This window comes from Barbus barbus, assembly GCF_936440315.1.
Source record: "Barbus barbus genome assembly, chromosome: 22".
In the NCBI taxonomy this organism is placed as follows: Eukaryota; Metazoa; Chordata; class Actinopteri; order Cypriniformes; family Cyprinidae; genus Barbus; species Barbus barbus.
This window is the reverse complement of record NC_136750.1, coordinates 3785034-3811595: the sequence shown is the minus strand read 5'-3', so window position 1 is coordinate 3811595 and position 26562 is coordinate 3785034. Positions and strand designations below refer to the sequence as shown.

Here is a 26562-nt window from a genome sequence, read left to right as displayed (position 1 = left end):
TTAATGGTTTAGCACCTAAATATCTGTCCGACTTGATCAAGCCGTATACTCCGTTAAGAGCACTTAGCGTTTGGTCGGGTAAAGTTGAAGAGCAGGGGTGACCGGGCATTTGCAGTGGCGGCACCGAAACTCTGGAATAGCTTGCCCCTTTACATTATACAGGCTCAAACACGTGCTGTTTTTAAATCTAGCCTAAAAACTTAAATATATATATATATTTATAAATAAATAAACTTTGACTTTTTGAATTTTCTAAACACTTTTCAAATAATTCTAATATTTCTAATAATAATTCCAAACACTAGGCAAACAAAACTCTAAATGAAGTCTAATAAAAGTGTGTGTGTGTGTTGGTGCTCTCTTTCTCTTGCTCACTATGTTTTTGTAATTCACACATACTCCATGTAAATGTATTTTTGCACTTTGTTAATATTTAGCACTTTGTTTTAAGGTATATGTAGATATAATTTGTGAAAATGTTATCTAGGCCTATATGTACAATTGTCAAAAAATACAATTGTTAAAATTAAAGTGAATTTAAAGAACACATTTACTATTATTATTATTATTATTTTGTTGTTGTTGTTGATGATGATGATGATGATTGAGGGGAAAAACGCTTTAATTTTAGTCAGGCACATTTTCAGACACCGCTGCTAACATTTTCCCAGGGTTCTTTGCGAGCGGTCTTTTCCTTCATTTTTGAGACGGAATCAGGTGAGCGTTTTAGAGCTCGGCTTTTAAAATGTGACATTTTAGCCTTATGTGATGTAAACTAAAGCACAATTTCTACCAGTATTAATAAAAATACTCCTAAAGTCCATATCCCGCAGAGTTCCGCCTCGTAGGGAATAAGATGCTTTAGATTTTAAGCGGATTGTTGGATCCAGCTAGCTCAGGCTAAACTAATCCGGAGCTCATTTCTCCTCGTTGCTGTCAAAACATACAGTTTAGTTACATTTTTGTTGGTTTCTCATCTGATACGCTTGTTTTGAAGACGTAGTAACAGCTATGAGCGAGATATAACTTTGTATAAGAGCTAAAAGCCTAGTGTTGAGGAAGATAAACATGCAGCAGCTAACATTACTGCAGTGGAGCTGGAGCTAATATATGTGTATATAGTAACTTATATGTGCTCAATAGTACTAGCAACAACACGGGACTGTATATTTCTTGCTCCTCATACTAAGTGTTTTTTAATTTTAGGTTTATTTGACCTGGTCAAAGCATCATCATGCCTGGAAGGTAAGACATAACTCTCAAATATAATCTGAATTGATGTGTAATGTTAGTACAGTGTGAGAACAAGCATGCATTTAATACTATGCTCAAAAAGACACATTTTGTTAGCTATTAGAATTGTATCTTATAGAAATGTCTAATTTTCCATTCATTTGTGCCTCTAGATAATGTTATTCTTTAGTGTGTGCTTGATATTCTCACTATATCTTACTTTATGAGCCACAAATATGATTTAAAACAAACAAGAATTTAACGCTTTTCTTTTATATTTTGTCTAAAGGTTCAGTAAATGGTTCTATTTGAATAAATATATAAATAAATTAGGTGTTTGACTTGTGTCAGATCTTATGGGGTTAAATGTTGCTTGGCTCATACATATAGCTGAAGATAATTCAAGTGTTTTTACCTTGAGGCTTTGGAGCAAGGCCATCTTTGCTGGCTACAAGCGTGGCCTGAGGAACCAGCGTGAGCACACTGCTCTGCTCAAGCTCGAGGGAGTCTACAATCGTGACGAGGTCGACTTCTACCTGGGCAAACGCTGTGCCTACGTCTACAAGGCAAAAAAGTAAGTGATGCACAGTGTGTGAAGTCTGCACTACTGTCAGTGATATATTTGTGTCATGTTTTTGCTGTTATGACACCATATTGAGTTTCTTTGGTGTTATTCCAAAAGTTCTTGATGCATTTTATTAACCTAGTATGTTTTGGTCATCATTGGCTTTCACTTTATTGAATGTTTCGCATGGAATGTCAGATTTTGGAAGTAAAATGGGTTATGAATGACTTTCATGTTGACATTAATAAACAGTTTGAATGTAATTGTGAAACATATTTTGCATGCAGAGACATTTAATAATTTCTCTTATTTGGTTTCTGTCTGTAGTCAGCAGAGTTATTTAATGTGAGTTTTGTATGTTTCCTGAAGGACCACGGCAACACCTGGCGGTAAACCCAACAAGACGCGTGTCATCTGGGGTAAAGTCACACGGGCTCATGGAAACAGTGGCATGGTTCGTGCCAAGTTCAAGAGCAACCTTCCAGCGAAGGCTATGGGGCACAGGATTCGTGTGGTAAGGGTTGTAAAGTTTCTTTAAAACATCAATGTCTGTCCCTGAAATGCATACTTACTAGTCTAGCATACTTATAAGGCTGGATATACTTTGTGTTTGCTAGTGTGTTATGTCCATTTTTATTTGTCCAGTATATGCATGCTTTTATAATGTGACACAAAACATCAAGACCGTGCTGGTTTAACAATTTTGCAAAAGGACAAAACTTTGCTTTTAATGCTACCTTGTAAGTTTTAATCAAGTTTGTCTGTTGGCATTTTAACAACGCATTTAACATTGAGGTGGTCTCATGAGCTTTATTGTGAAGTTTTGTCATTGAAGGTGTATTAATTGATATTCCTGCAGTGAAATGTGTATCAGAATCTGCAATTCTTCCAAAGTTATGCTAGAAAGGAAAAACCTTGAACATTTCTGAATGCACTGATTGCAAGAACAGTGCCACTAGATCAACTTGAACTTTCGCCTTCCTCGGGGTCACAGTGGGTTTTGTAGTTCTCTCACATGTGGCAGCAGATGCTGTTGTACTCGTCGTATGTCAGGGGTGTCCAAACTCGGTCCTGGAGGGTCACTGTCCTGCACAGCTTAGCTCCATCTTGCCTCAGCACACCTGCCTGGAAGTTTCTGTTGTGCCTAGTAAAACCTTGATTAGCTGGCTCAGGTGTTAAGCTAAAAGCCTGCAGGACGGTGTCCCTCCAGGAGCAGGATTGGACCGTCCTGATGTAGGATGTTTGGGCACAAATGCATTCCCTTGTACTTTATAATCTGCTTCAAGTTTTAAAGGAGAATGTACAATTGATGCATGATGCTGTAATGGACTCCTGTGTATAGATTGAGCCATGCTGACTGTGTGTTTCTGGCAAAATGTATGAAATGCTTCATTTCCAAAAAAGCTGCAAATATTCAACAATTAACACATTTTTTTGCTTTTGTTTTTCAGATGCTGTACCCATCTCGTGTGTAACCTGCTTTTGTGTACAGACAATAAAAAAATCGGTCCAAAAAGTTGTCTGTCTGGTCTGTCTTCAGTATACAAAGTATAGTTTCTGCAACCACTTTGAAATCTGGCTACTTCTGCAATTTTCTGCCCAGTTTTTTTTCTTTCTCAGTAGAGCAATGTCTGAGAGTTGTAGTGTTTGTATCGAGTCAGATTAGCAGAGGAACTGATGCTGTAGAAGAACTACTTCATCGTTAACACTTCTTTTCTCAACACTGGAGCACTTACAAGAACATTTGATCTGCGTTTAGTGTAGATCAGGATACAGAGAAAGGACATTTAACTTAATGGTAAGTAATAGCAACTGCTAAGCTTGTAAGAAACCCCATTCAGTGACATTTACCCGTCTTCATTTAACTAAATTTGCGTAGTCAAACTAGTGAGTTTTATACATTGCAGAGAGTACGGTGCGTAAGATTAATCTAGCGACACTGTCAAGGCTATCCACACACTAAATATATATAAATGGTGTCCTGTGATGTTGGGCAGACAGATGTGGCATGATTCTTAACATAATTTGTCTTGAAAATAAAATATTTAAAATGAAGCTGGTAAGTGATTATCAAAATATGTCTGGTAACACTCATCCAAAGAAGGTATTGTGTTTCCAGATACATATGTTATAGACTAGTAGCTGGTTTTAGATTAATCAATTAGATCAAACTGCTATTGGGTTATTTTGATTAAGTAAAAACTAAAAAAATACAATAAAAACACGATTTTTTGAGAAAGTGAACAAACGGGAGTTTTCTGTTTTTGCAAATAAACCACGTTCGCTTTAGTTAATGACTTGAATCTGCATTTTTTGGGGTTCGTTTATAATTTTAACGTTTTGTTGAAAACTTTAATAGCTAATGAATAATTATATGGATAAAACTTATTTAATATATGCTGATATTTTAAGCGCACGTGCTGCATGTAGAGCGGAAATGCATGGATATATTTTTGTGTTTCTACATAATTGAGCTCTGAACGGGTTAGTATGCGTCAGGTGTAGTTTCCGATGAAAGGAATAATATCGGCATATTTTGCACAATCGTACTGTACTTTCTGGAAGAGCCTCACGCTTATTACCACACTGCAATACTAGTGTTTGACTGCAGAGGATGCGCGTCGCCTTCAGTCGTGCAATAAGCCCCGCCCACTAACAGAGCTCTGACGCATTCACGGGGAAGTGAATTGTGGGTAACGTAGTTCCAACAAATCGGCACTTACACGATGTGAACCAGTAGCGAACGCTCGTTACACTACATTTCCCATAACGGCGTCCCACTCGAGTCCTTCAAATAGCTGGTTTATAACCAAGTTGTTTTGCTCCATCCGCTATCGAAGATCCGCAGACCAACCAGAAGAACAGGTATCTGCTGCAGCGGACACTTTTATCTTTTATTAGATATGTGAAATAAGATTTATTGCAGTATAATTTGCATGCTACACATGTGTAATTCTGACACAATTTAAAAATGTTTTTAAACAGTTTCTGATTTTAGCATCATTTGACATGTCATGGGAAATTATTATATTGACTTTTAAGAAGATTTAACAAAAATCAAAACGCATGTTTTATGTGATTATGCGCGGTCTTCTCGGTGTGTTATAGCCTGATGTGGGGGACATCTATTGTCTTGAAGCGCATGTTATTGTTGATGCGTGATGTTTATTATAATCCACACCAGGATGCATATATGCTGCAGAATTAAGTGGGATGTTATTATCCGAAAAAGGCATTAATGGGATTATTGCAATAATAATGGAATTATATAAGGTGTGTTCTTTACCCATACGGATCTGCTTTTTATTATGGCAATGTTAAACGTGTTTTTTTTTTTATCTAAAAAGCCTGTAGATGTGCCTGAATGTGGTTTGTTGTTTTCAATCTTGTTTTTGGGAACTGGTCGTTCTCCTCTGGTAGATGCAGGGCCTATTACACTCAAATAAACACGAGAAAGACTTAAAGCTTTACCCAGTGCTATCCACGGTCATCTAATGCACACATAGTTTGTGTTTTTATTGTGTCTTCCGAGAATGTAGATGATTTAAAATCTAACAATCAAATAATAATGTGATTTATTTTCTGGCACATGCATGTGATGTCTCCAGTGCAGCAGGGAATATGGAAAAGCTTACATTCAGCAGATAGAAATATTGCATTATATTGATTTTGTCAGGAAAAAATATGATCTGAACACTGATGTGTAAATCCTGGCTTTACTTTACTCTGGCATTACATCAACATGTGCATTATATTACTATAAATAAACATCTTTTTGGAAAATTAAACAGTTTCTTACAAATGTATGTGATTTGATAAAATACATAAAATATAATCGTATATGGGTAACGGAAAAATTACTTCAAGCTACATATTTACACAATTAATGAGATTAATACAACACTTCTGCTTGAATGTCACTATTGAGTGTTTGTAATCACTTCTGACTGCGATCCAATGTGGATTTTGGTCAAATGATGAGGCAGAAATATGTCTAGACAAATTATATGTGGAGGATACACAGTTACACTTCTGTAGGGTGTGAAGAAAAAGTAATGTAACTAATTACTGTTTCCTGAAAGTAGTAATAAAGTAACAATATTACTTTTGAAAGGAGTAATGAGTAATATATTAGATTATTTGAGTAACTAGCCCAACACTGGAAATAATAAACAGTATTTTGCCTAAAGTAACTGGAGTAAGGGAATGAAAGACCACTGAGATGTTTTGCATTATTACATACAGTTGAGCACTTTTTCTCCTCACTATCACTATGCAATAAAAGCTCATTCTCATTACTAAAAGTATAAATGTAAATAAATAGTCTTACTATAATATATTTATTTTCTGGCTAAAAAAATCATCTGGGTGCATTATAGTCATGATCATTTTAGGAGAAAATTTAGAAAAATATATATGTATTATCAGGGGCACACTTAGTGATTTTGCTCTCTCTCATTATAGCGATAACTATAATTTATTACAACTATTACCCCTTCACAACTTAAGTAGCCTAAATAATTAGTCAACCTGATGCTGTTATAAAGCCATATTAAACTACCTAATTTTTTTAGGATCTCAAAAGAAAAGACTTGTCCATTTAATGAATTGTAAACTTCTTCACTCTTTACAAAAAGGATTCAAATGTCATAAAAATGATCCCATGCAACTCGTTCCGTATTCCAAGTGTTGAAACAAATCGAAAATGTAATCTATTAAGCGTAAATCTCCAGTATTGCATTTGTGCATTTATACGCGTTGCTATTGGTTTATAGTTCATTTGCATTTATAGTTTGCACTGGCGCGCCTAGGAAAAGCACACGAGAGAGTCATTTTGAAACATCAAGACAAAATTATGACTTGAAACACAATAATTTCTTTACCGAGGTGAATATATCAGCTATGAGCTCTCCGTCTATATTCACTAAAAGCTGTCACTCACTTCAGTTCATTGTGATCTCAAGCTATCTGCACAATGAATCTCTTATTTACATCTTATCTACATATTATAATGAGATGATTCACAAGCTTGCAGAACTCCGCACCTGACAAAAACTCACCGTTTTGAGTGGTGAGTGAACATTTGATGCTCTCCATAACACAAATACATAGTGGTGCATTTGCCAAGTATGTTTCGCGAATATCAGACGGGGCCCCCTGATTCCCCGGGGCCCTAAGCGGCCGCTTACCTTGCCTATTAGTTAAGTACGCCCCTGTGTATTATAAGTATTTATACATAAGGATGACATATTTGTTGTATTGCCGTTCATCGACTCAAATTTAATAAATGATGTTATTTTAATGTATTTATTTAAAAATGCATGCAAAAAATGTTTGCATGCATTACAGTCATGATAATTTTGGGTGAAAATTTGGTTAGTTGTCATGAAAACATATCTTTATGGGCCTTTTTTCATTTGTTTTGGTAAAATTCAACAATATTGTACTTAGTCTGGCCAAATGAAGGCCATAAATGCTGTTTAGGTAGGCTGCTCACTATGTTTTGAGACAACTGAAAGTGCCTACTAAAAATGGTAAGTTTGTCCATTATTTACCTACAACAATATCATCCTGTCAGACTTCAAAGGTAGGCTTAAATGGGATAAAATGGGATTTGCGCTCAGTCGATACTGACTAAATAAGAGTAACGTTTCCATTCATGTTAGCACATCTCTTCTCTCATCAGTTCAGAGACTTTGACAAGATCAAGCTCAGAGAAGAAGCAACAAAGGCGCTCCTATGTTGGTAAAAGAAGATGAAAGGACATGATTTGGGAAAGGACTGTTTGGCATCTGGTTCTGCGTACAGGGCCGTACCATCCAGAGAGACCCTACCCGGACCTGAAGTGGACCATTACGAGCTGTCTAAAGTGCAGGTTAGTCCATCATATACACGGCATGTCATTTCATGATGTTTTCAGATTTGTGATTAGACATCAAATGTTTGAGTTCTACTTCTTTTTGAACATCCACTCATACTACAAAACACCATGCAAATATTCAACTCTTTAATTCTTATAAATGGGAATAATTTCTTATGGCCCGTTCAAGCCAAGGAGGATAGTAAAGATAAAGTTGTAATAATCATTCTAATTCTGTGAGAATAGGCAAGTTCACACCACAGCAATAATGATAACGACAGAGAAGAACAATATAATTCAAATCACTTTCAGAAAGTTTTTTTTTTTTTTCCAGATGATGAACAATAAAAATATTGAGAGCCAATCAGAATCCACCCAACTTTGAAGAGCTTGAGCATTTAAAGCAGCAGACAACAAAACTGCACCGTGCTTATAATAAACAGAGCTTTATCATATATTGTTGTGGATGCTAATATATAGTGGTGAAAAAAATGAATTGATCCCCTGCGGATTTTGTATGTTTTCCCACTGAAAAAGAAATGATCAGTCTATAATTTGAATGGTAGGTTTATTTGAACAGTGAGAGGCAGAATAACAACAACAACAAAAAAAAAAAACAGAAAAACGCATTTACAAAAAAGTTATAAATTGATTTGCATTTTAATGAGTGAAATAAGTATTTGACTTGGTGGCAAAACTCTTGTTGGCAATCACAGAGGTCAGACGTTTCTTGTAGTCAGCCACCAGGTTTGCACACATCTCAGGAGGGATTTTGTCCCACTCCTCTTTGCAGATCCTCTCCAAGTCATTAAGGTTTCGAGGCTGACATTTGGCAACTTGAACCTTCAGCTCCGTCTACAGATTTTCTTTGGGATTAAGGTCTGGAGACTGGCTAGACCACTCCAGGACCTTAATGTGCTTCTTCTTGAGCCACTCCTTTGTTGCCTTGGCCGTGTGTTTTGGGTCATTTCATGCTAGAATACCCATCCACGAGTTGAGTTGATGCCAAAGAGCTGGATTTTGGTCTCATCTGACCACAACACTTTCACCCAGTTCTCCTCTGAATCATTGCAAACTTCAGACGGGCCTGTACATGTGTTTTCTTGAGCAGGGGGACCTTGTGCTAGTGTGTTACCAATTGGGGGCAGTCGTGGCCTAATGGATAGAGAGTTGGACGTGTAACCTGAAGGTCGTGGGTTTGAGTCTCAGGTTTGAGTCTCTCCACCCTCAATACCACGACTGAGGTGAGACCCTTGAGCAAGGCACCCAACTGCTCCCCGGGCGCCGCAGCATTGGCTGCCCACTGCTCTGGGTGTGTGTTCACTACTGTGTGTACACTTGTATGGGTTAAATGCAGAGCACAAATTCTGAGTATGGGTCACCATACTTGGCCACACACCACTTCCCTTTCCCTTTCAATTCGTATCATTGAGATCATTGACAAGATCGTCCTGTGCAGTTCTGGGTTGATTCCTCACCGTTCTTTGAAACTCCACGAGGTGAGATCTTGCATGGAGCCCCAGACCGAGGGAGATTGACAGTTATTTTGTGTTTCTTCCATTTGCAAATAATCGCACCTTCTCACCAAGCTGCTTGGCGATGGTCTTGTAGCCCATTCCAGCCTTGTGTAGCTCTACAATCTTGTCCCTGACATCCTTGGGACAGCTCTTTGGTCTTGGCCATGGTGGAGAGTTTGGAATCTGATTGATTGCTTCTGTGGACAGGTGTCTTTTGTACAGGTAACAAAGTGAGATTAGGAATGAGAACACAATTAAAAGAATGAGATCAGTAATGAACAGAGATTGTTAGCTATAAATCCCAATTGTTAATTCCTATCAATTTGCATCCCAATATATTTTCCTCTCTGTATATACTAAAGCCATTTTGAATATGCCCTAAATATACCACATGCCCTATTAAGTGATGTTTTCTCAAAGTGTGTGCAGTTTGTATGCTTGATGGGATAGTTCAACGAAAAATTAAAATTCAGTCATTTAATCAATCCAAACCTTTATGACTATTTTTGTCTTATGTGCAACACAAAAGATTTAGCTGTTTTTGTGCATATAATGGAAGTCAGAGGTCCAAAACAACACTGGACTACACTGACTTTCATTGTATGGGCAAAAAAACCCACCTTGAGACATGCATGAAGTCATACAGGTTTGGAACAGCATGAGGTTGAGTAAATGATGGCAGGATTTTAACTTCTGGGTGAACTAATTCATTATCATTAAAATGCTACAGCTGTTGTTTGTATTCATAAAGGTAGCCAAACCCTTTGTTGTGTCATTTATATTGTCCTTTGCACTCCTGCCATCAGCATTTTGTCGGCATGTTAAGAGAGGGTCCTGTGCTGCCCACAATTTTCTTTGTCTTTCTCTATCATGCTACCTTTCTCTCTCTCTCTCTTGCTCTGTATCTCTCAGCCACTCAGTTCATCACTAGTGATGCAGTGTGTGCAGGCAGTGCTTGTGATTGGCTGCTCAGCCTTAGTATTTAGAAGCTGGGTCTGTTTACATAATCTGGTCCCTCCTTATTTGGCACGACAGCCAATTGTGATCCTGGGTTCCGGTGATGTGTGCAGCAGCCTTGCCTGCTGATAGGCCGATGCCCCCCTCAGTGCTCAGGCAAGCTGTATGTTTGTGCAACGTGAGTGCGTTAGAGAGACATGAGAAGGGAGGTGGACGTCCTGCACGTGATGAGGAGCATTGCAAAATGCTTCACGACAGGCTTCTCTCATTCATCTAATCCAGCCAGACATGTTATATTCTTTCCAGTTTCTTGTGTTTTTTTGTAGTGCAACGCTGACTTACCTCGAGGTGCTTTAACATGAGTGTTATGTAAATAATGTGATGCATTTCGCTGTTGTATAAGTAACGTACACAAAAGTGTTGGTTTACAGTTTATTCTCTGTTCATTTCTGTTTTCTGGAACCTGAGCTGTCGTTCTCAGCGTGCCTTTGGGTTCTAGATCGTTCTGTTCCCTGCTTTCTGATCAGTCCCAGATAAGGCTTTTTTCCAGCCTGTTTCCCAAGAGAGCTTGTAACAGAGTTGCTAAAGCTGTGCTGATTCGTGGGGCAGCTGGCTGACAGAAGAAAATTAGGTATTGATATTGATATGATATCAATCAAAAGAGTTTAAGGTTCTAAAGCTCGTTTCCACCAACTTCAACCTGAGGGAGTCACACTTTACTATCTTTACTCTTAAAGATGAATGCAACCAGTTTCCAGCAGAATTATGAAGAATTATTTGATTACTTGCTCTGAGTTGTTTCGTTCCTTTCCTGTTTGAGGGAACCCCGGGTGCGGATTGGCTGCTGAAGCCGTCGTTGTGTGATGTCACTGGGGATGCCCTCTTGCAATTGGTTGATTTCTCTGTGACGTGATGACGCTCTTAGGAAGTGTGTTTAGAGTTCTTTCGGCCTCAGGTGTTAAAGTTTCTTTGGTCAGAGCTTTGAAGGCATGTGTGGATCCTTGCCAGATGGTGTATGGCTGAGAGTGCTTAACAGCGCGATCAGATGAGGAGGCGAAGTTTCAAACAGCGAGCGAGCAAGCAGCAAGCAACAGCACACCGAAGTTGGGTGTCTGTCTTTATTGGGCTGATTTCAGTCTGCCCCCTTTTCTGTTTGATCCAATCACAAGTGTTTCTGTAGGCTCAGTTTTCCGTGCGTAAATCCTTTGAGTTATTTCATAAAACGAAGAACATATCCTAGCAGATTCCTATAAGTGTTTTAATCATACATTACGATGAGAAAAGTCAACTTTCATCCACACCAAATTATTGCTGATGCAACTAGCTTTCATTCAAAATCAAACACCAAGTATTTTGCATACCCAAAGTACATATATCAATTTTATCTATTACGCGGTTAAGGCATAGATTAAATGATTCACACCAAGCATGTGAAACTAAACAATAGTGATCGGGAAAAATTAGACATCAAGAGATTACAACAATAACATAGATTCCAATAACACAGCAAGCTTAATTTAATAAAATACAACCTGAATATATATTGTAAATATATCAGGGCTCTAGACAAAAAAATCGAGTAAGGAGCCATTGGCTCCTATAAAAGAAAAACTTAGGCGCCAAATTATTTTTTTAGGTGCCACAGAATAAAAGTGGTTTATTTTATCATTTTATTTTTCCCCCCTATTTTAACATTTCAATCATTTTGTCATGTGTTTATGTCTTATCTTTTCTAGGCTTTATCAGCATTTTAATCCATCTTGTAGATGATCAGGTCAACCGAGGGACTAAGGTTCACTTAAAGTGTGAATTAAATGTCTTTTACAACTTGAAATATACAGTCACAAAGAATTGTTCGTTACACAGAATCTGTACCAATATCATGGACCATAAGCATCACTTGGCAACTGAGTGCAGTGCATCCTATAAATGTTGTCACGTCTTTCACACATTCAGTCTGTTTTTCTTCATTAGTAAAATGCAATTTTATAGGAGGAGTTGAATCATGTACAACAGGATAAGTAAAAATATTAATATGCAACAGCGCATGAATATAGCAAAACGCTCCTCTTTATAGTTATTTTTCTAGCTGACTGATGAGTTTATGGACACTGAGTGGTTATTCTGAGGTAAATGTATTACAATGCAATGTTTACAAGCTTTATACATTTCCTCAGTTTGAAACAATGAGCTTTTACATAAAACATTTCAGTAAGGCTTTCTTATTGCCTACCTTTTGATCATGTTCATTTCATACTATAGTAGTAAATCGAAATATATAATGGGTTCACTTGCTGCTTTAACTGAGGTGCTAAAGAGATCGCGCCTGAGCATTAAGTGCGATACTCTCCGCTCGCGCGATCCGGACGCATACACGGACCGTGTGGACGCGGGGTACTGGTGTTTATATTACCGAAAGTGTGCGCTTGTGGTCCGCATTAAAGAGCACCCAAACCGCATCATTTGAATTTCGTAGCATTTTAAAGCTGATACTTTGTTTATTAAAAAGTAAGACAGCACAAAGCTTTTTGCGATTACTGGATGGCAAGTGCGCTTCAAATAACAGGAAGTCCATGCATTAACAGAACACAGCATATAGACTAAGATCTCGATAAGAAGATCGACCGGACAAGTGTAAATGCATCTGGTTGTTGAAACCACATATGGTAATTTTACTCCTCCCATAATAGTAAAGTAATAGACGTGTGAGAGCGTTTTATAGGCTATATGGCATGTTATAGTCAGATATGACAGCGCAATGCAACAAGCATCACCGCGGATGAGTAGCGGAGTACTATTTCTTCAGCAAGCGACGCGCAAACTGAATGAACCTGAAAGTAAGCCGCAGACGCTCAACACACAATCTTCTTCATTAAAAGTAGCGAGACCAGCCTATCTTTCCAGTGCTGATGCCGCGCGCTCTCTTGATATTGAAATTAGCTGATAATTAATAAAATTATCCGTTGCTTTCATTGACGTGAACTCCGTTATATTTGCATATGAAGCGGGAATTGTAGAACGGATTTATATCCGTTTTGCGAAGACACATTTATGTGGCCAAGTGTAAATGGGGAAACGTTTTAACAAATCATATAGATATCCGATCAGAGAAAATGCATGAAGTGACCAGGTGTAAACAGGCCCTTTCAGGTCTCTCTCACTGCGTTCAGCAGACTGTGTGCGGCAGAGACGAGGACTGTTTGAAACTCTTTTCAGTAAAACTTTGATGCGCATCGTCTTATGTAAGTTTAATACGTGAACATAACAAAAGATGTGAGCGCAAAACAATCGGGAAAAAAGTCCTTTCATGCAAATTATATATAGTCGCCAGTGGCGACCTCAGCAAAAACTTCACTCGCAAATTAATATTTTTGGTCGCAAATGCGACCATTTTAGTCGCAGTTTGGAGCCCTGATATATTGCTTTTGAGTGTATTGCTTTAATAGCAGCAGCGATTATTATTTGTGCTTTTGGGAACACTTCTAAAGGTCCGATCTTCTTTGTTCTGCCAATAAGAAGAAAAGGCGCGTTTCTCTGCTGGGGAGAAAAGGGAGGTCATGGGAATGTCATTCTCTTAGCTCGGGCGTCTGTTGTAAAACCATCATCTTTGTTGATACCATCATTGAATTATTGCATTAAACGATCAGGAGATATCAGGGAGGGTCTGTGCTGGAGCCTTTCCAGATGCCACATGCTTTGTACTGTTGAGTATGCGACTTTTATTTATGGTAAACCGTTCAGGAACAACATTGAAGGTTCTGTTCTAAATCCATTCCAGATGTTCCCTCAAATTTATCCTGGGTTTTAGAGGTCTCCTGAGATAAGGATATTTAGGGCAGCCAGTCAAATGCAGATGCTGGGAGTGGAAGTCTTTACTCCTGCTAAGGAATGTGCTGTCTTGAAATTATTTTGTGTGTGTGTCCTGGTCTACTAGGCACTACAGTAATAATAATACAAGTTATTGTTTTTATATTTTATAACATAAGTTTACAAAATATCACACAATGTAAACATTTTTGTCCATGTCTGAATTTAATAAGTAAATATCTGTTATGCGGCACTTTGTTTGGCAAAAACAAAACGAAATGTTAAAGGAACATGCCACTATTTTTGAAAATAAGCTCATTTTCCAACTCCCCAAGAGTTAAACAGTTGAGTTTTACCGTTTTCAAATCCATTCAGCCAATCTCCGGGTCTGGCGGTAGCACTTTTAGCGTAGCATAGCATAGATCATTGAATCTGATTAGACCGTTAGCATCTCGCTGAAAAATGACCAAAGAGTTTCGATATTTTTCCTATTTAAAGCTTGACTCTTCTGTAGTTACATCGTGTACTAAGACTGACGGAAAATGAAAAGTTGCGATTTTCTAGGCCGATAGGAACTATACTCTCATTCCGGCGTAATAATCAAGGAACTTTGCTGCCGTACCATGAGTGCAGCAGGCGCAATGATATTACGCAGCACCTGAAAGTAGTCCCCAGCTAGGTAACTACCAACGTGACCGGTACTAAGTTTGTGTAGCTGAATCGTCTCTCACAAATATCTCCATGGTTGCAAGGCACGCTCCCTGTGCAAGCAGGTGGTCACGTTGGTTATGTTGACGGAAGTTAGCCTATTTTCAGGCACAGCATAATATCATTGCACCTGCTGCACCCATGTTACGGCATGAGGAGTCCTATCTATCATATGTTGCAGCCTCCATTACTGTGCTACATTAGATTATTAATAGCCTTTCTTGTTCTGTTCTGTCATAGGAACTATAAATAATCTTTCATTGCGCAAAGCTCCAATCCAGAGCGGCACAAAGCGCTTCTTTATTTTAAGCTTCAAGTTAATGCATTAGCGTGTGCGTCCTCAGCGCAAAAACTTTTGAGTTTACGGTCATATCCTTATCTGTAAATGTCGCATATTCGCGCGAGCATTTCCATTTTTGCGTAAAGGCCCATCCTGACAGTATGTTAAGTTTAAATTGTTTTACTGAATGAGCGTTGGCGTGTGCGTCAGACAGACGGAACACAGTAGAGAGGGAGACAATTAATATTCAGCGCAAAAACATTCATTGTGCTGAAATATGTTGTTGTACGTTAAATTAAGGTTTAGAAGTCAACATGCAGTGCACGTATTTTATGAGTAGGAACTGTAATAGGCATGCATTGTCTGAATATAAATATCAGACGCTTCATAGGCGCCTTTTAAAGGATAAAGTAATGACAGGAAAGACGACTAAACTAGGCTATATTCACTACCTTATATACAGTGCTTAACAAATTTTAAAACAAATTTATGTAAGGTTTTAAACAAATTATGCATGGTTTGTGCCACTGCTGCTCTATATTAATTTTTTTTTAGCTTTCTGTATTGGTTAGTCCTTCAATATGCATAAGCTCTTTAGTAACAGTAGGCTATTTCTAATGCTATAATATAATTATTGCTGTTATCTAAGAAAGAAAAGCATTAAAAAAGTCAAAAAGTACATAAACAATACCAGCAAGATTGCAAGCTGTTATGAAACACATAGGAGGCCATTTTTGTTATTATGTGAATAAATACTATTTAGTTGTTTGTTTGTTATTTTCCAATAAATACATTTTTATATTTAAATAATTTTTTGACAGATTCCTAAAATATTTGTGTCCTCTTTATTATGTTTGTTAAGCACTGTATGTTTCATAGCATTCTGTTGACACGTTTGTTTGAAGGACATTGGACAGAATGTGGAAGTGTTTTAGAAAATAACATTTTAAGGGCCCGAGCACCAATAGTGCAGGGACCCTCGTGGAATTGCTCAGTTTATTCTTTTTATTTCTCATGATGGGAGATAGTAGATGAGCAGCTGACTTCAGTGAAATGTAGTTTTTCTGATGGTATCACTAGTGTTGTTTGAAGATGCCCACCCTGCCTTTTAACTGAGAGGTTATAAAGTACATGCTGTTCCATTTAGTGAGCTAATCCGGCTGGCTTTTTCTGCCTCCCCTGGGTTTTAAAACATTTTGGAGTCTGCCTCTGCTTACACACATGTATACACAGACACACTCGAACTGCTCGCAGCACTTAGCCTTGATGTCAGCAGAACAGCGCTTGTCACCCAGGGCAACGGCCCATATAATCAGCTGGCTGCGGGGAGCGCAAACTTTATTGTTGTCTGGCCTGTTATAAAATATTTAGTTTGTTAGAGTGGTCTTTGGCACATGTCGCAGTGTATAGCTGCATGTGGGGTCAAGTACATTTTCCACACTTCAGTTTGGGGACCAATTCACACTATTAACTAACTATTAACTACAAATTTTGCCTCAAACTCCTAATTTTCTGCTTATTAATTGTCAGTAAGGTAGTTGTTAAATTTAGGTAAAGGGTAGGATTAAGGTCATTCAGAATAAGGCATTAATATGCATTTTATAAGTACTAATAAACAGCCAATATGCTAGTAATATGCATGCTAATAAGCAACTAGTTAATAGTGAGGATTTGTCCCTAGACTAAGTGTTACCAGTACATTTGACTTAAACAAGACACACCACTTCTTTTTTTTTTTTCAGGAACTGTTACATTTTGAGATTTTGGCCTATTTTGCTTTCATAACATGTCTTTATTTCAGACTGGTGGAAAGAAAACTTCCAAAATACATATTTAAGTGTTTATTTTATTACACTTATGTTTTTGCTTCTGTGGATTTCAAGGACAATGCCTTATCTTTTAAGGCCGTTTTCTCAAATACAGTTATTGTCTCCCAAAAGAAAGACTGAACGAGTCGTTAGTAATTGGAATCCCACTTCTGTGGTGGCTACACGTCACTATGTAACACATTTGCATAATGCCTGCATATGTTCTACGTTGGCCGTCCGCAAACACTATAGCTTATTCATGTTGAGAAGACGCTCTATCCTATGCTATGAAAGTAAATTCTTTTTATTTTCACTTCTGAAAGATGAGGCTGCATCAGTAATTGATTTGTTTTGGGTTTTTTTGGACCAGCTGGCTCCAATGAATCACAACCTGTAAGTATGATAAATATTAAATGTTTATATTTTCTATTGAGCATTCAAAATCTGAAACTATGGCAATGGGCGTATCGTTTTCTGACACGCACTGTACATGGTAGACCAATCACAACAGACTGGGCCATCTGACCAATCAGAGCAGAGTAGGCTGCTGGAAAGGAGGGGTTTAGAGAGAATGCATTATGCTTAGAACTGCTTCGAACAAATCTGTGGAAAATGAGATATTAAATGCATATTTTGAGAAAACAAGTGTTTTTTGCCCTTGAATGCATGTTATCCTTTTGTAGGAGACTCCCACAACAATATTAGAAACCTTAAAACTGGCATAATAGGGACACTTTAAATACCTTTAACTCTGTCAACAAAATTAAATAATAATTTTGAGCCTAGCTTTATCCAATGTTCAGATTGTTGTATGCAAATGAGTGCATATTTAATTAGATAATGCCTAATTTCTATAATTAAATGACTTTTCAGAAAACTTGTAATACAAAACAATTGCACTGTGATTAATTCAGATGGAACAGAATAAAATAAAGAATAAACAGAATAAAGTTCTCACACTGTTCTTCAACTGCCCTCATGTTTTGCTGCAGAACAGCACTTCCGAGTGTTGCAAGTTTTCTGTCATATTTGAAGGCCTGCGATATCTGTGTACAAAGTAGCGTATTTTTAGCAACAGTGTGAAACTGAATACCACATAACAGGCTCAATACCGGTATAAACATGGATCGGTACAATATGCGTCAGCATTAAATGTGCATCATTGTTTTTACAGTTTTCAAATGTATCCACTTTGGAAAGCTTTGTTTTTAGTGACAGCAATGCATGCTTGGTGTGAACGGAAGGCCAAAAAGGAGAGAAAAAGACTCATTTTCAAATGAAAACGTATTGGTGTGGAGTGGACAAGGCCTCACTTGTAGCGTCTTGCCTTAAACGGTCTTCTAAACTTTTGCCAGTTATTTGTTAAGCCAAGACACATGACTCAAACATGTGTGCGTAATTTACAGTTAGGGGCTTCATCAGCTGTCTGTGTTTAAGGCACGCGCAGCACAAGACTTGATGTTCCCTCGGTGGTTTTTCCCCAAGGCGTTATTAGGCAGTATAGGCTGCACGGTTTGAGGAGTCTGACTGGTTTCCTTCCTCTGTTTTTTTCGCTGATGATATTTGTCCTTGCCCAGCACATGCTGACGAACATGTCTTCTTTCATTTCAACTTTTTTTTTTTTTTTTGCATAGTCACATTTTTCCATTGAAAAGTGCTGATATGCCACACTCAAAAACAAACCTGGCATCTGAACACCTGATCTGCTAATGTTTCTCCCAGGATGCTTTTGAAACGGCAGCAAGAGCTGAGGGTGGCCTCTCATTGGATGGGGGCAATGCCGCTGACGCAAAAGAGTTGGAGGACGAAGTCGGGAGAAGCAAATACCACCACAGTGTCTGTGTACTCAAGCCTATCCGCTCCACCAGCAAGTATGTACTAAAGTTACTGGTCAATGTGCCTTTCATTTCAGTAAGCAAACCGTGATGGGTAACACTGTGTCCATTTTCAGATGTCTACATGCTTTTGAAGGCCATTCTCTCAAATGTCAATGGCTCAGTAGACCTGAGATGCCAATAGGAGCATTTTCTGAAACAGTTGGTGATAAACTGAACTATTTGAATAGATAAGTGTCAGCTGTCAGTTCACTCAAAAAATGAACATTTGCTGAAAATATAGTTGGATTTAGCTTTTATCACTTGCTCACCAATGGATGCTCTGCAGTGAATGGGTGCCGTCAGAACAAGAGTCCAAACAGCTGATAAAAACATCACAATAATCCACACCACTCCAGTCCATCAGTTAATGTACTGTGAAGTGAAAAGCTGTGCTTACTTAATACTTAAGGCTTTTTTAACTTCAAGCCTTTGCTTCAAGCTGAAATAAAAAGAGTCCTCTATCCATAATATTGTTTTCTCCAGAGAAAAATTTGTCTCGTCTGAATCAGGAGAGAAATATGCACAGATCAAGCACCGTTTACAAGCAAAAATAGTCCAAACAGCTCTAAACAAATATTTGGGTAGATTTTGATGCGAGAGGACAACAGGAGATGGACTTTTTCACTGGAAGAAGTGTTATTATGGATTATGGATAGGTATTTTGGCCAGAAGCAATGGTTTAAAATGAAATTGTCTCAATATTTCATCCCAAGGGAGATGAAATATGGAGTTTCGACAAGGCCAATATAAGGGCAAACAGATTAAACAATTGCAAATCTTCATTTGTTTTCTGAAAATGAACAAAAGTTCGGAATGACATGAGGGTGAGTAAATGATGAAAGAATTTTGGATTCAGACACCAAAATAAGACAGCACAGAAGACAAGAACATGCGGAATAAACTAGATCTGGATACTGATACCAATTTCAAGAAATTTCAGTTCACTAGATTGCAATTTTTACAATTATTAGATAGGAGGCATGCTATAAATAATGTTTTATAAAGTGCTGTTCATGCATCAATTGAAAACTAAAATATGGATTCTTGGGATTTTAGAATCCAGTTCATCAAAATGAGTCGATTCAAATTGAGAAATCACTTTTGCCAACCCAGTCCTAGTACAAACATCTATTTTAACAAAAGCCACATTTCGGTAAAATTCCAACCCTATTAAAATGTCACAGTGCAGTGATTAAGCTCAAATGACACAGTTTTACGAGACATACACTGTGTCCCTGAGAAAGGCACATGGGACTCTGGCTGGGTGGCCCTAATAAAATAAACCAAATTGCACTGAATTATAATACTGCAGCTTAGAGATTAATCCACATCTCTTGTCTGTTCTCCTGTCCTGTTTTCATTGTGTCGTCACAGGTATCAGCATCCAGTCGACAATGCTGGCCTCTTCTCCTTTATGACATTTAACTGGTTGACCTCACTGGTGGTGTTGGCCCATAAGAAGGGTCAGCTGTTTCTGGAGGATATATGGGCTGTGTCGCAGTTTGAGAGTTGTGAGGTCAATCGTCGCCGGTCAGTACTCATATATAACTTCTTATCACAGATCAAGAACTCATCCAACTAAAATATATGTAATTCAGGCCTGCTAGATGCAACTTTCTCATACAAAACTATGGTGATATCAAATGGTACCAATACCATAAATATTATACTGAATGATTGATGAGCCATGGTAGTTTCATAGTACTCCAAAGTACTTAAAAGAAAACCATTGCACTTGCATGGCTCATGTCCAAATCAAGTGGGGTTACAGTGGAACTTCTTGGACCTGGAGCCAGGCCTGATGTAATTGGTAGATGCATTGCATGTCAACAAAACATAATTTCCGCAGGCTGGCCGGGCTGTGGGAGGAGGAAGTCAGGTCACGAGGGGACGGGGCATCTCTTCGTCGTGTGGTCTGGCATTTTTGCCGCACACGTCTGCTGCTGTCCATCCTCTGCCTTATGGTTACTCAACTCGCAGGCTTCAGTGGCCCAGTAAGTAACACCATCTCAGCTCTGTTGTGTCTTTCTGGTGTCTTTTCCCTCGATCTATCTCTCTCTCTCTCTCTCGCTCTTGCTCTCTCTGTGTATTATTAGCTTTATAGACCCACCTATCAAATCCTGCCCCCCTCAAATGCTCAGGTGAGTGTTCAGATGGGGAATGAACAGTGTTTTACATTGTCACTGGGCCTCAGAAGTTATCTGCATTACCTCTGTGGTGTTTCCAGTGTGGCTCCCAAAACCATTTTAGCAATTAATTTAACTATTAGTGCTATTTATAAAGTGCCTTAATGATGACTCGTGCCAACACCAAAAGAGTATTACAGTTTGTCTGCTGCTTTTTGCCGAATAGTCTGACTCTATTGTCAAAAAAAAGGGGGAACTTTATTAATTTAGTTGTTATTGAAGTATGTCATATCTGCGCCACTAACGGCACCAAATGGAATCGCAAGCCATTTGAGCTGCCCAGTTTTGTCAGATGTAACAACATTAACTCAAACATAGAGTGCATTAGGGTCAGGCAACTTTTAGATATGACACACTTTACTTTAAAGCATGTCTGTCAGTTATGGCCAAATGTTATTAATCATAAACATCCTGTAGTTTTAATAAAGCTAAAGATAAATGACTCGAAACATAGTCATCATTTTCAGTTCCAAGAGTTTCAGTTCCAAAAACAGAAATGTATTACACCAGTCCAAAAAACTGCTGCTCTGTGATTGTGCAAGTTTCTGTTTGTCTCTTGCTTTCCAGGTACCAGGGGTTTTATATCTGTGGTGTTATTATCAGGTAGATAATAAGGAAAGTATTCTGTTCTTACGGTCCACAATGAAATGTTAGATTTGGGGTACAACTTAAGTTTAGGGGCATTGCATGTAGCACAAGTGTAGTCTAAAGAGAAGTCTCCTTAGATCAGGAGGATAGGCTAACACTTTCTTCAAGGAGAGCTTCTGTCACTGTCCCACCATGGGCGACACAGCAAGGCTCTGTCTCCTTCAACCGATTGGAGAAATTCGGGCTTATCTAAAGATTCTGTTTAATCATCAACTGCCTTTCTCTCCCTGTTGTCTATATTTAGCAACTCCCTGTAGAACATCTCCTTGAAGAGATACCTGTCCTTGCTCTGATGACTGAGGTCGGGGGTGGTTTGTAAAGGAAGGTGGGTGTCAGGGGGGAGGGTTCAGATTGGAGTTAGGGGTCAGAGGTCGCTGGGTCCCCATGTGTGTGACATGTGACAGAGGCTATTCTTTAGACTCCACAGGGTGTCCGTTTAACCTGCGGGGAGAGCACACGGCAGGCAGAGCCGGTGAGGATTCCTGGGAGGTAAGGGCATGTTTCTTATGCAGGGCTGGATCAAGAGTTAATGCTGTTTGCTGCCCGTTTTTCTCTCTCTCTCTCTCTTGCCTACTCTCTCCTTTCTGTTTCCCTTCTCTTATCTGATCTCTGTAATTATTCACATCTCATATGTATTGAAATGATCCAGCAAGAAATGTCTGAAAGGTTGGGTAACTGGTTGGCAAATGATTGTGCAATGCATGTCCGATGACGGATGTGGGCAAGATTTAATGCTGATGGACAATTGATTCAGACTTCTCCAGATAAAAACCGGCGAACGGAAAACGGACTTGCGGGGGTTTTATATCGCCGGGCATTATTTTGGACTGAAACGCTCTCAAGTTTTGAGAGATACATGAGCGTACAGGTCGTTTTCAGACCCGCACCTCTTGTCCTCAATATGTTGCTGGATTTTTGACCAATTTCATGGACACCTTTTTAAGCAACTGTGCGGTGTAAATGGGTCTCGTAAGATGTGCGTCATTCAGGGAGGGTGATCGCTGCCCCACTAACCTCGATTAAAAATAATTGGGACAGCTTTTAAGTGATGACAACTCGCAAATGGACTCTGAAAGACCTTATTTTGTGCAACAATGTCTTTTTGTTTTTTTCTCTCACAACAAAGTATTGATTTGCTTGATCCATGTTTTTTTTCATGCAATGTCTTTGTACATTTTTTCCACAAACTGCTGATGTTTCAAGATTCAAGGTTAAATATTCAAGGTTTCCTTAATAAAGTCTAGCAGCTGTGTTCAACCACATGGGTTTGCCCTTGTTCCCAGTTTATGTCTGCATATCCTTGACTGCGTATGTGCATGATATTTGAGAACGGCGTGCGTGAGTGTGTGCGCGAATGTGTGTGCTTGGATGACTTTCTTGAACTGTCGGCTGTTAAAATGTTCTGTGTTTTGTGCTTCCGCACACTCTGCTACTAATTTAATTGATATTCATTTTCAGGTGTTTAAACAAAAGTACGTCTCCATCCTGTACCCCAACCTGGTGTGACTCTAGGTAAAAAAAAAAAAAAAAAAAGTATTTGAATCCACAAACAAGGGGCACTATGTCCATGATTATGTCACATTGCTTTGTCTCCCGCACAGATGGTACTGTCGGTACTGTTTCATTGTCTCTCTTGTTCTTTTCCGAAGGCTAGAGAAAAGGGCCGCATAAGGTAACGAACTATTAGAACACAGGCTGACATTATCTTTAAGTAGACGTTGCCGCTCCCTCACTGTCTCCAATGATTAGAAGCCGTGCATTTTATGATGAAGTCCCACATGTAGCATACAATGATCTGCATCCCTTTACCTTTCTCTGCCCAACGCTGTAATCAGATATTTTATGATGAGGAAGGTCATGAAGTGTAAATGTTGCAGTGCTGGTGCACGGCTATGTTTGTATCCTCAGTCACGCCTGCTGTGTCCTGTCGCCCCCTTGCTCGTCCTCCCTCTCCGCAGGCGTTTGTGGTGAGGCGGTTGCTGGAGTACACGCAGATGAGCGAACCCGACCTGCCCTACGGCCTGCTGCTGGTGCTGGGCCTCTTGGCCACCGAGCTGATTCGCTCCTGGTCCCTCGCCCTCACCTGGGCGCTCAACTACCGCACTGGCACCCGTCTGCGTGGAGCCATCCTGACCATGGCCTTCCACAAGATACTGCGTCTGCGCAGCCTTCGGGAGAAGAGCATGGGAGAGGTACGGTGTTGAGATTGGGCGGGTGAGGAGTTTTGGATTAATGAATTGGACATTTAGGAAGGTTAGGAGCAGATATCCTAGGGTGTTGAATGGTGAAGAGATGAAGAGTGAAGGAAAATATCTAAAGAAGGTGATGTCCGCATATATTTTATGGTAGTCTACGGTATATCTCGCGCATCTTGCCGACGTACGTGTCGCTTTTCTCTTTAGCTGATCAATATGTGTTCGAATGACGGGCAGCGCATGTTTGAAGCCGCTGCTGTGGGCAGCCTGTTGGCCGGAGGCCCCCTGGTGGCCGTGCTGGGAATGGCGTACAACTTATCCGTATTGGGGCCGACGTCTCTGCTGGGTTCTGCTGTATTCATCCTCTTCTACCCCACTATGGTGAGCTATCCGTTCAGGCTTTGTGTTGCATTTCTAATGGGAGTTCCTGTTGTAATGGCAGTGCTTTTCCTGTAGATGTTTAGCTCCAGGCTGACGGCGTACTTCAGGAGGAAGGGAGTAGCCGTGACTGACCAGCGCGTTCAAAAGATGAATGAGATTTTGAACTACATCAAGTTCATTAAGATGTATGCCTGGGTTAAGGCCTTCTCTCAAGCTGTGCGAAGTAAGTTGTTTTTTTTAGCATGTGTGTTTGGCTCAGTGTTATTTATCTTTTTTTTTTTTAGGATTAATGAACTAATGTAGTTTAAGTTTAGAAATTTAGTTGTATGCACTTTTCATTTTTTTTTTAATTTCTTAATTTTTTAAGTGTGTGTGTATATATATTATTTATAAAGTTTTAGCTTTTAGTTTTGGTTCAGCTTTAGTTGTTTTAATGCTACAATTCAATTCAAACTAAATGAAAATGAGATGTTGTTTGGCGACTAGCTGAAATAATTTTTTTTTAATTTTTTGAATAAAAGTTTTTTAAGGTTTTAGTTAACGATAGTAGTCTGCTTTGGTCTATTTCTATGCAAATGTTTTGGCTTATTGCATTCCATCTAACAGGAATTAGAGATGAGGAGCGTCAGATTCTGGAGAAAACCGGATATTTTCAGAGCATTACAGTCGGCGTGGCACCTATCGTCGTGGTGATTGCCAGTGTGGCCACATTCTCCACCCACATGCTGCTAGGTTATGACCTTACCGCTGCACAGGTAGGGTTGCGTTGCTTGTTTGGAGGTGTAGGCATTACCACAGTATTAATGTACTCACGCACTGACTCTTTACTTCATTTCTTTTCTCCAGGCATTCACTGTCGTCACTGTTTTCAATGCCATGACCTTTGCCTTAAAGGTCACCCCATTTTCTGTCAAATCTCTATCAGAGGCGTCTGTCGCCATTGATAGGTTTAAGGTGAGCTTTCTCTCCTTCCTTCTCCAGATAGTTACTTCTGCCTTTGTCAAGTCTGGCAGTGTGTATTTTGCATGCTGTTCTCAAAGGGACCCTATTCCTGTAAATCCAAGTATTGGATCAAGTGTTATCATGGAGGTGTGTTTGATATCATGGAGGTGTGTCCAGATGGATGATCTTGGGGAATTGACTGAATAAGATGGGAATAGGGCTGTTCTTGGTACCATATTGAAAAGCTCCAGTTGCCACCCATTTTACTTCTATCCTTCACCTAATCCAGCAGATTATATCTTCGTTTCTGACTTCAGTGGCAGATGAAACAAATCACATAAAGTCCTTTTACATGACTTGCATCACACTTCAATGAAATTGCACATCAAAAGTGTTGGAGATACCATCTTAAAAGGGCAATTTTAGGAAGAATAAGTGAATGGAAGTGGACCTGACAAGGAGTAAAACATGGCAAAACAAGAGAAAAAGAGTTTTATTTGTGCTTAGAACTGAAGAAAAGGCCTGAGTGCTATGAGTGATGCATCGGCACAAGACTTCTTAAACATGGGTTCATATCTCTGGTTGCTCAGCTTCATACACAGGGGCACCATAACGGGGGTGGGGGGAATTTGAGCGATTCTAAGGGCCCGGTGAGGGAGAGGGGGCCTGGGACGCATTTTTACCGAGACCCGCAAACCATAGCGGCGTCCCTGATCATACGTCTGGACCAGACTCTCGTTCGTCTTGTTTTGATTTTTGTGCCAGTATCACACATGTAACTGTAGAGTGCTGCATAAAAGATGACTTTTCTACTTCTCTCCTATAAATCCTTTAAAAAAAAATCACAAATAAGTATTACTGAAGTATGTTGTAGAATCACATGAAAATAACTTGTGCTTGTTAAACACAAACTCATTGACTTAAATGATTGTTCTGTGAGACAAATTCCTTTAATCTGTTTTCTCTGTTGCTTCATTTTCCTCCAGAGTTTGTTACTGATGGCCGAGGTCAAGATGATCCGTGAGCTGCCGAGCGATTCTTCCATCGCGATAGAGATGACCGGTGCCAGTTTGGCTTGGGAGACGGGCGGTCACAGTGCCCAGCCTTCACCCCGCGGTACACCCTATGTAGGCCTAGGCATGAGAGGCTGTCCCAAGAAGCGCCGGCAACATGACGACCCAAAACATCACGGGATGCTGGAAGAGGAACCGCATGGCCAGCTGTTGAATGATGCGTCTGTAGACATGGCATCCAGTTCTGAAGATCAAACCCTTCAAGTGCCGACCATTAGCCAACGGCTACAGAGAACTCTTCACTGCATCGATCTCTCCATACAAAAGGTCTTTTTGTTAATGCTAATTTGGTAATGGTCGAGATGACAAAGAAAGATCATGCTAATAATTATTTCTGTGTTTGAATCTTCAGGGGAAGCTGGTCGGTGTCTGTGGCAGCGTGGGAAGTGGCAAAACATCTCTTATCTCTGCCATTCTTGGACAGGTGAGCGATTTGAAGCATAAAACAGAGCATCTGTCCTTTGTCTGTGCTGAAGGCTACATCAATTAGATGTGTTCAGAAATCTGTTTTTAACGCCTGCTCTG

The 26562-nt window shown here is 39.3% G+C and overlaps 2 protein-coding genes across 5 annotated transcripts in view; both read left to right on the top strand.

Moving 5' to 3' along the window:
* The first annotated feature begins 685 nt into the window (after positions 1-685).
* LOC306888015 (large ribosomal subunit protein eL33) lies at positions 686-3316 on the top strand. Its single transcript, XM_079446107.1, has 5 exons — positions 686-717; positions 1207-1245; positions 1655-1807; positions 2168-2312; positions 3250-3316. The coding sequence occupies exons 2-5, from the start codon at positions 1235-1237 to the stop codon at positions 3271-3273; spliced, it is 333 nt and encodes a 110-aa protein (XP_079302233.1). The 5' UTR covers positions 686-717; positions 1207-1234; the 3' UTR covers positions 3274-3316.
* Positions 3317-4596: 1280 nt separating this feature from the next.
* The window catches only part of LOC306888391 (ATP-binding cassette sub-family C member 5-like), a 35841-nt gene continuing 13875 nt past the window's right edge, over positions 4597-26562 (top strand). The window contains exons 1-12 of one of the 4 annotated variants that reach the window (XM_079446642.1): positions 4597-4663; positions 7485-7673; positions 18458-18606; positions 19987-20142; positions 20462-20606; positions 23405-23638; positions 23849-24022; positions 24098-24245; positions 24629-24777; positions 24869-24976; positions 25951-26304; positions 26390-26461. In XM_079446642.1, coding sequence (XP_079302768.1) covers positions 7554-7673; positions 18458-18606; positions 19987-20142; positions 20462-20606; positions 23405-23638; positions 23849-24022; positions 24098-24245; positions 24629-24777; positions 24869-24976; positions 25951-26304; positions 26390-26461 — 1809 coding nt within the window. In that variant the 5' untranslated portion in view covers positions 4597-4663; positions 7485-7553. Of the gene's footprint in view, positions 4664-7484; positions 7674-18457; positions 18607-19986; positions 20143-20461; positions 20607-22818; positions 22959-23018; positions 23119-23404; positions 23639-23735; positions 23769-23848; positions 24023-24097; positions 24246-24628; positions 24778-24868; positions 24977-25950; positions 26305-26389; positions 26462-26562 lie in introns of those variants that run through there. The other 3 variants (XM_079446643.1, XM_079446644.1, XM_079446645.1) reach the window with 3 other exon arrangements.

What these genes read in the sequence shown, in the direction of transcription:
- LOC306888015 (XM_079446107.1), top strand. An exon ending in TACGTCTACAAGGCAAAAAA is followed by an intron (nt 1,808 to 2,167) that starts GTAAGTGATGCA and finishes TGTTTCCTGAAG; the next exon opens with GACCACGGCAACACCTGGCG. An exon ending in TGGGGCACAGGATTCGTGTG is followed by an intron (nt 2,313 to 3,249) that starts GTAAGGGTTGTA and finishes TTTGTTTTTCAG; the next exon opens with ATGCTGTACCCATCTCGTGT.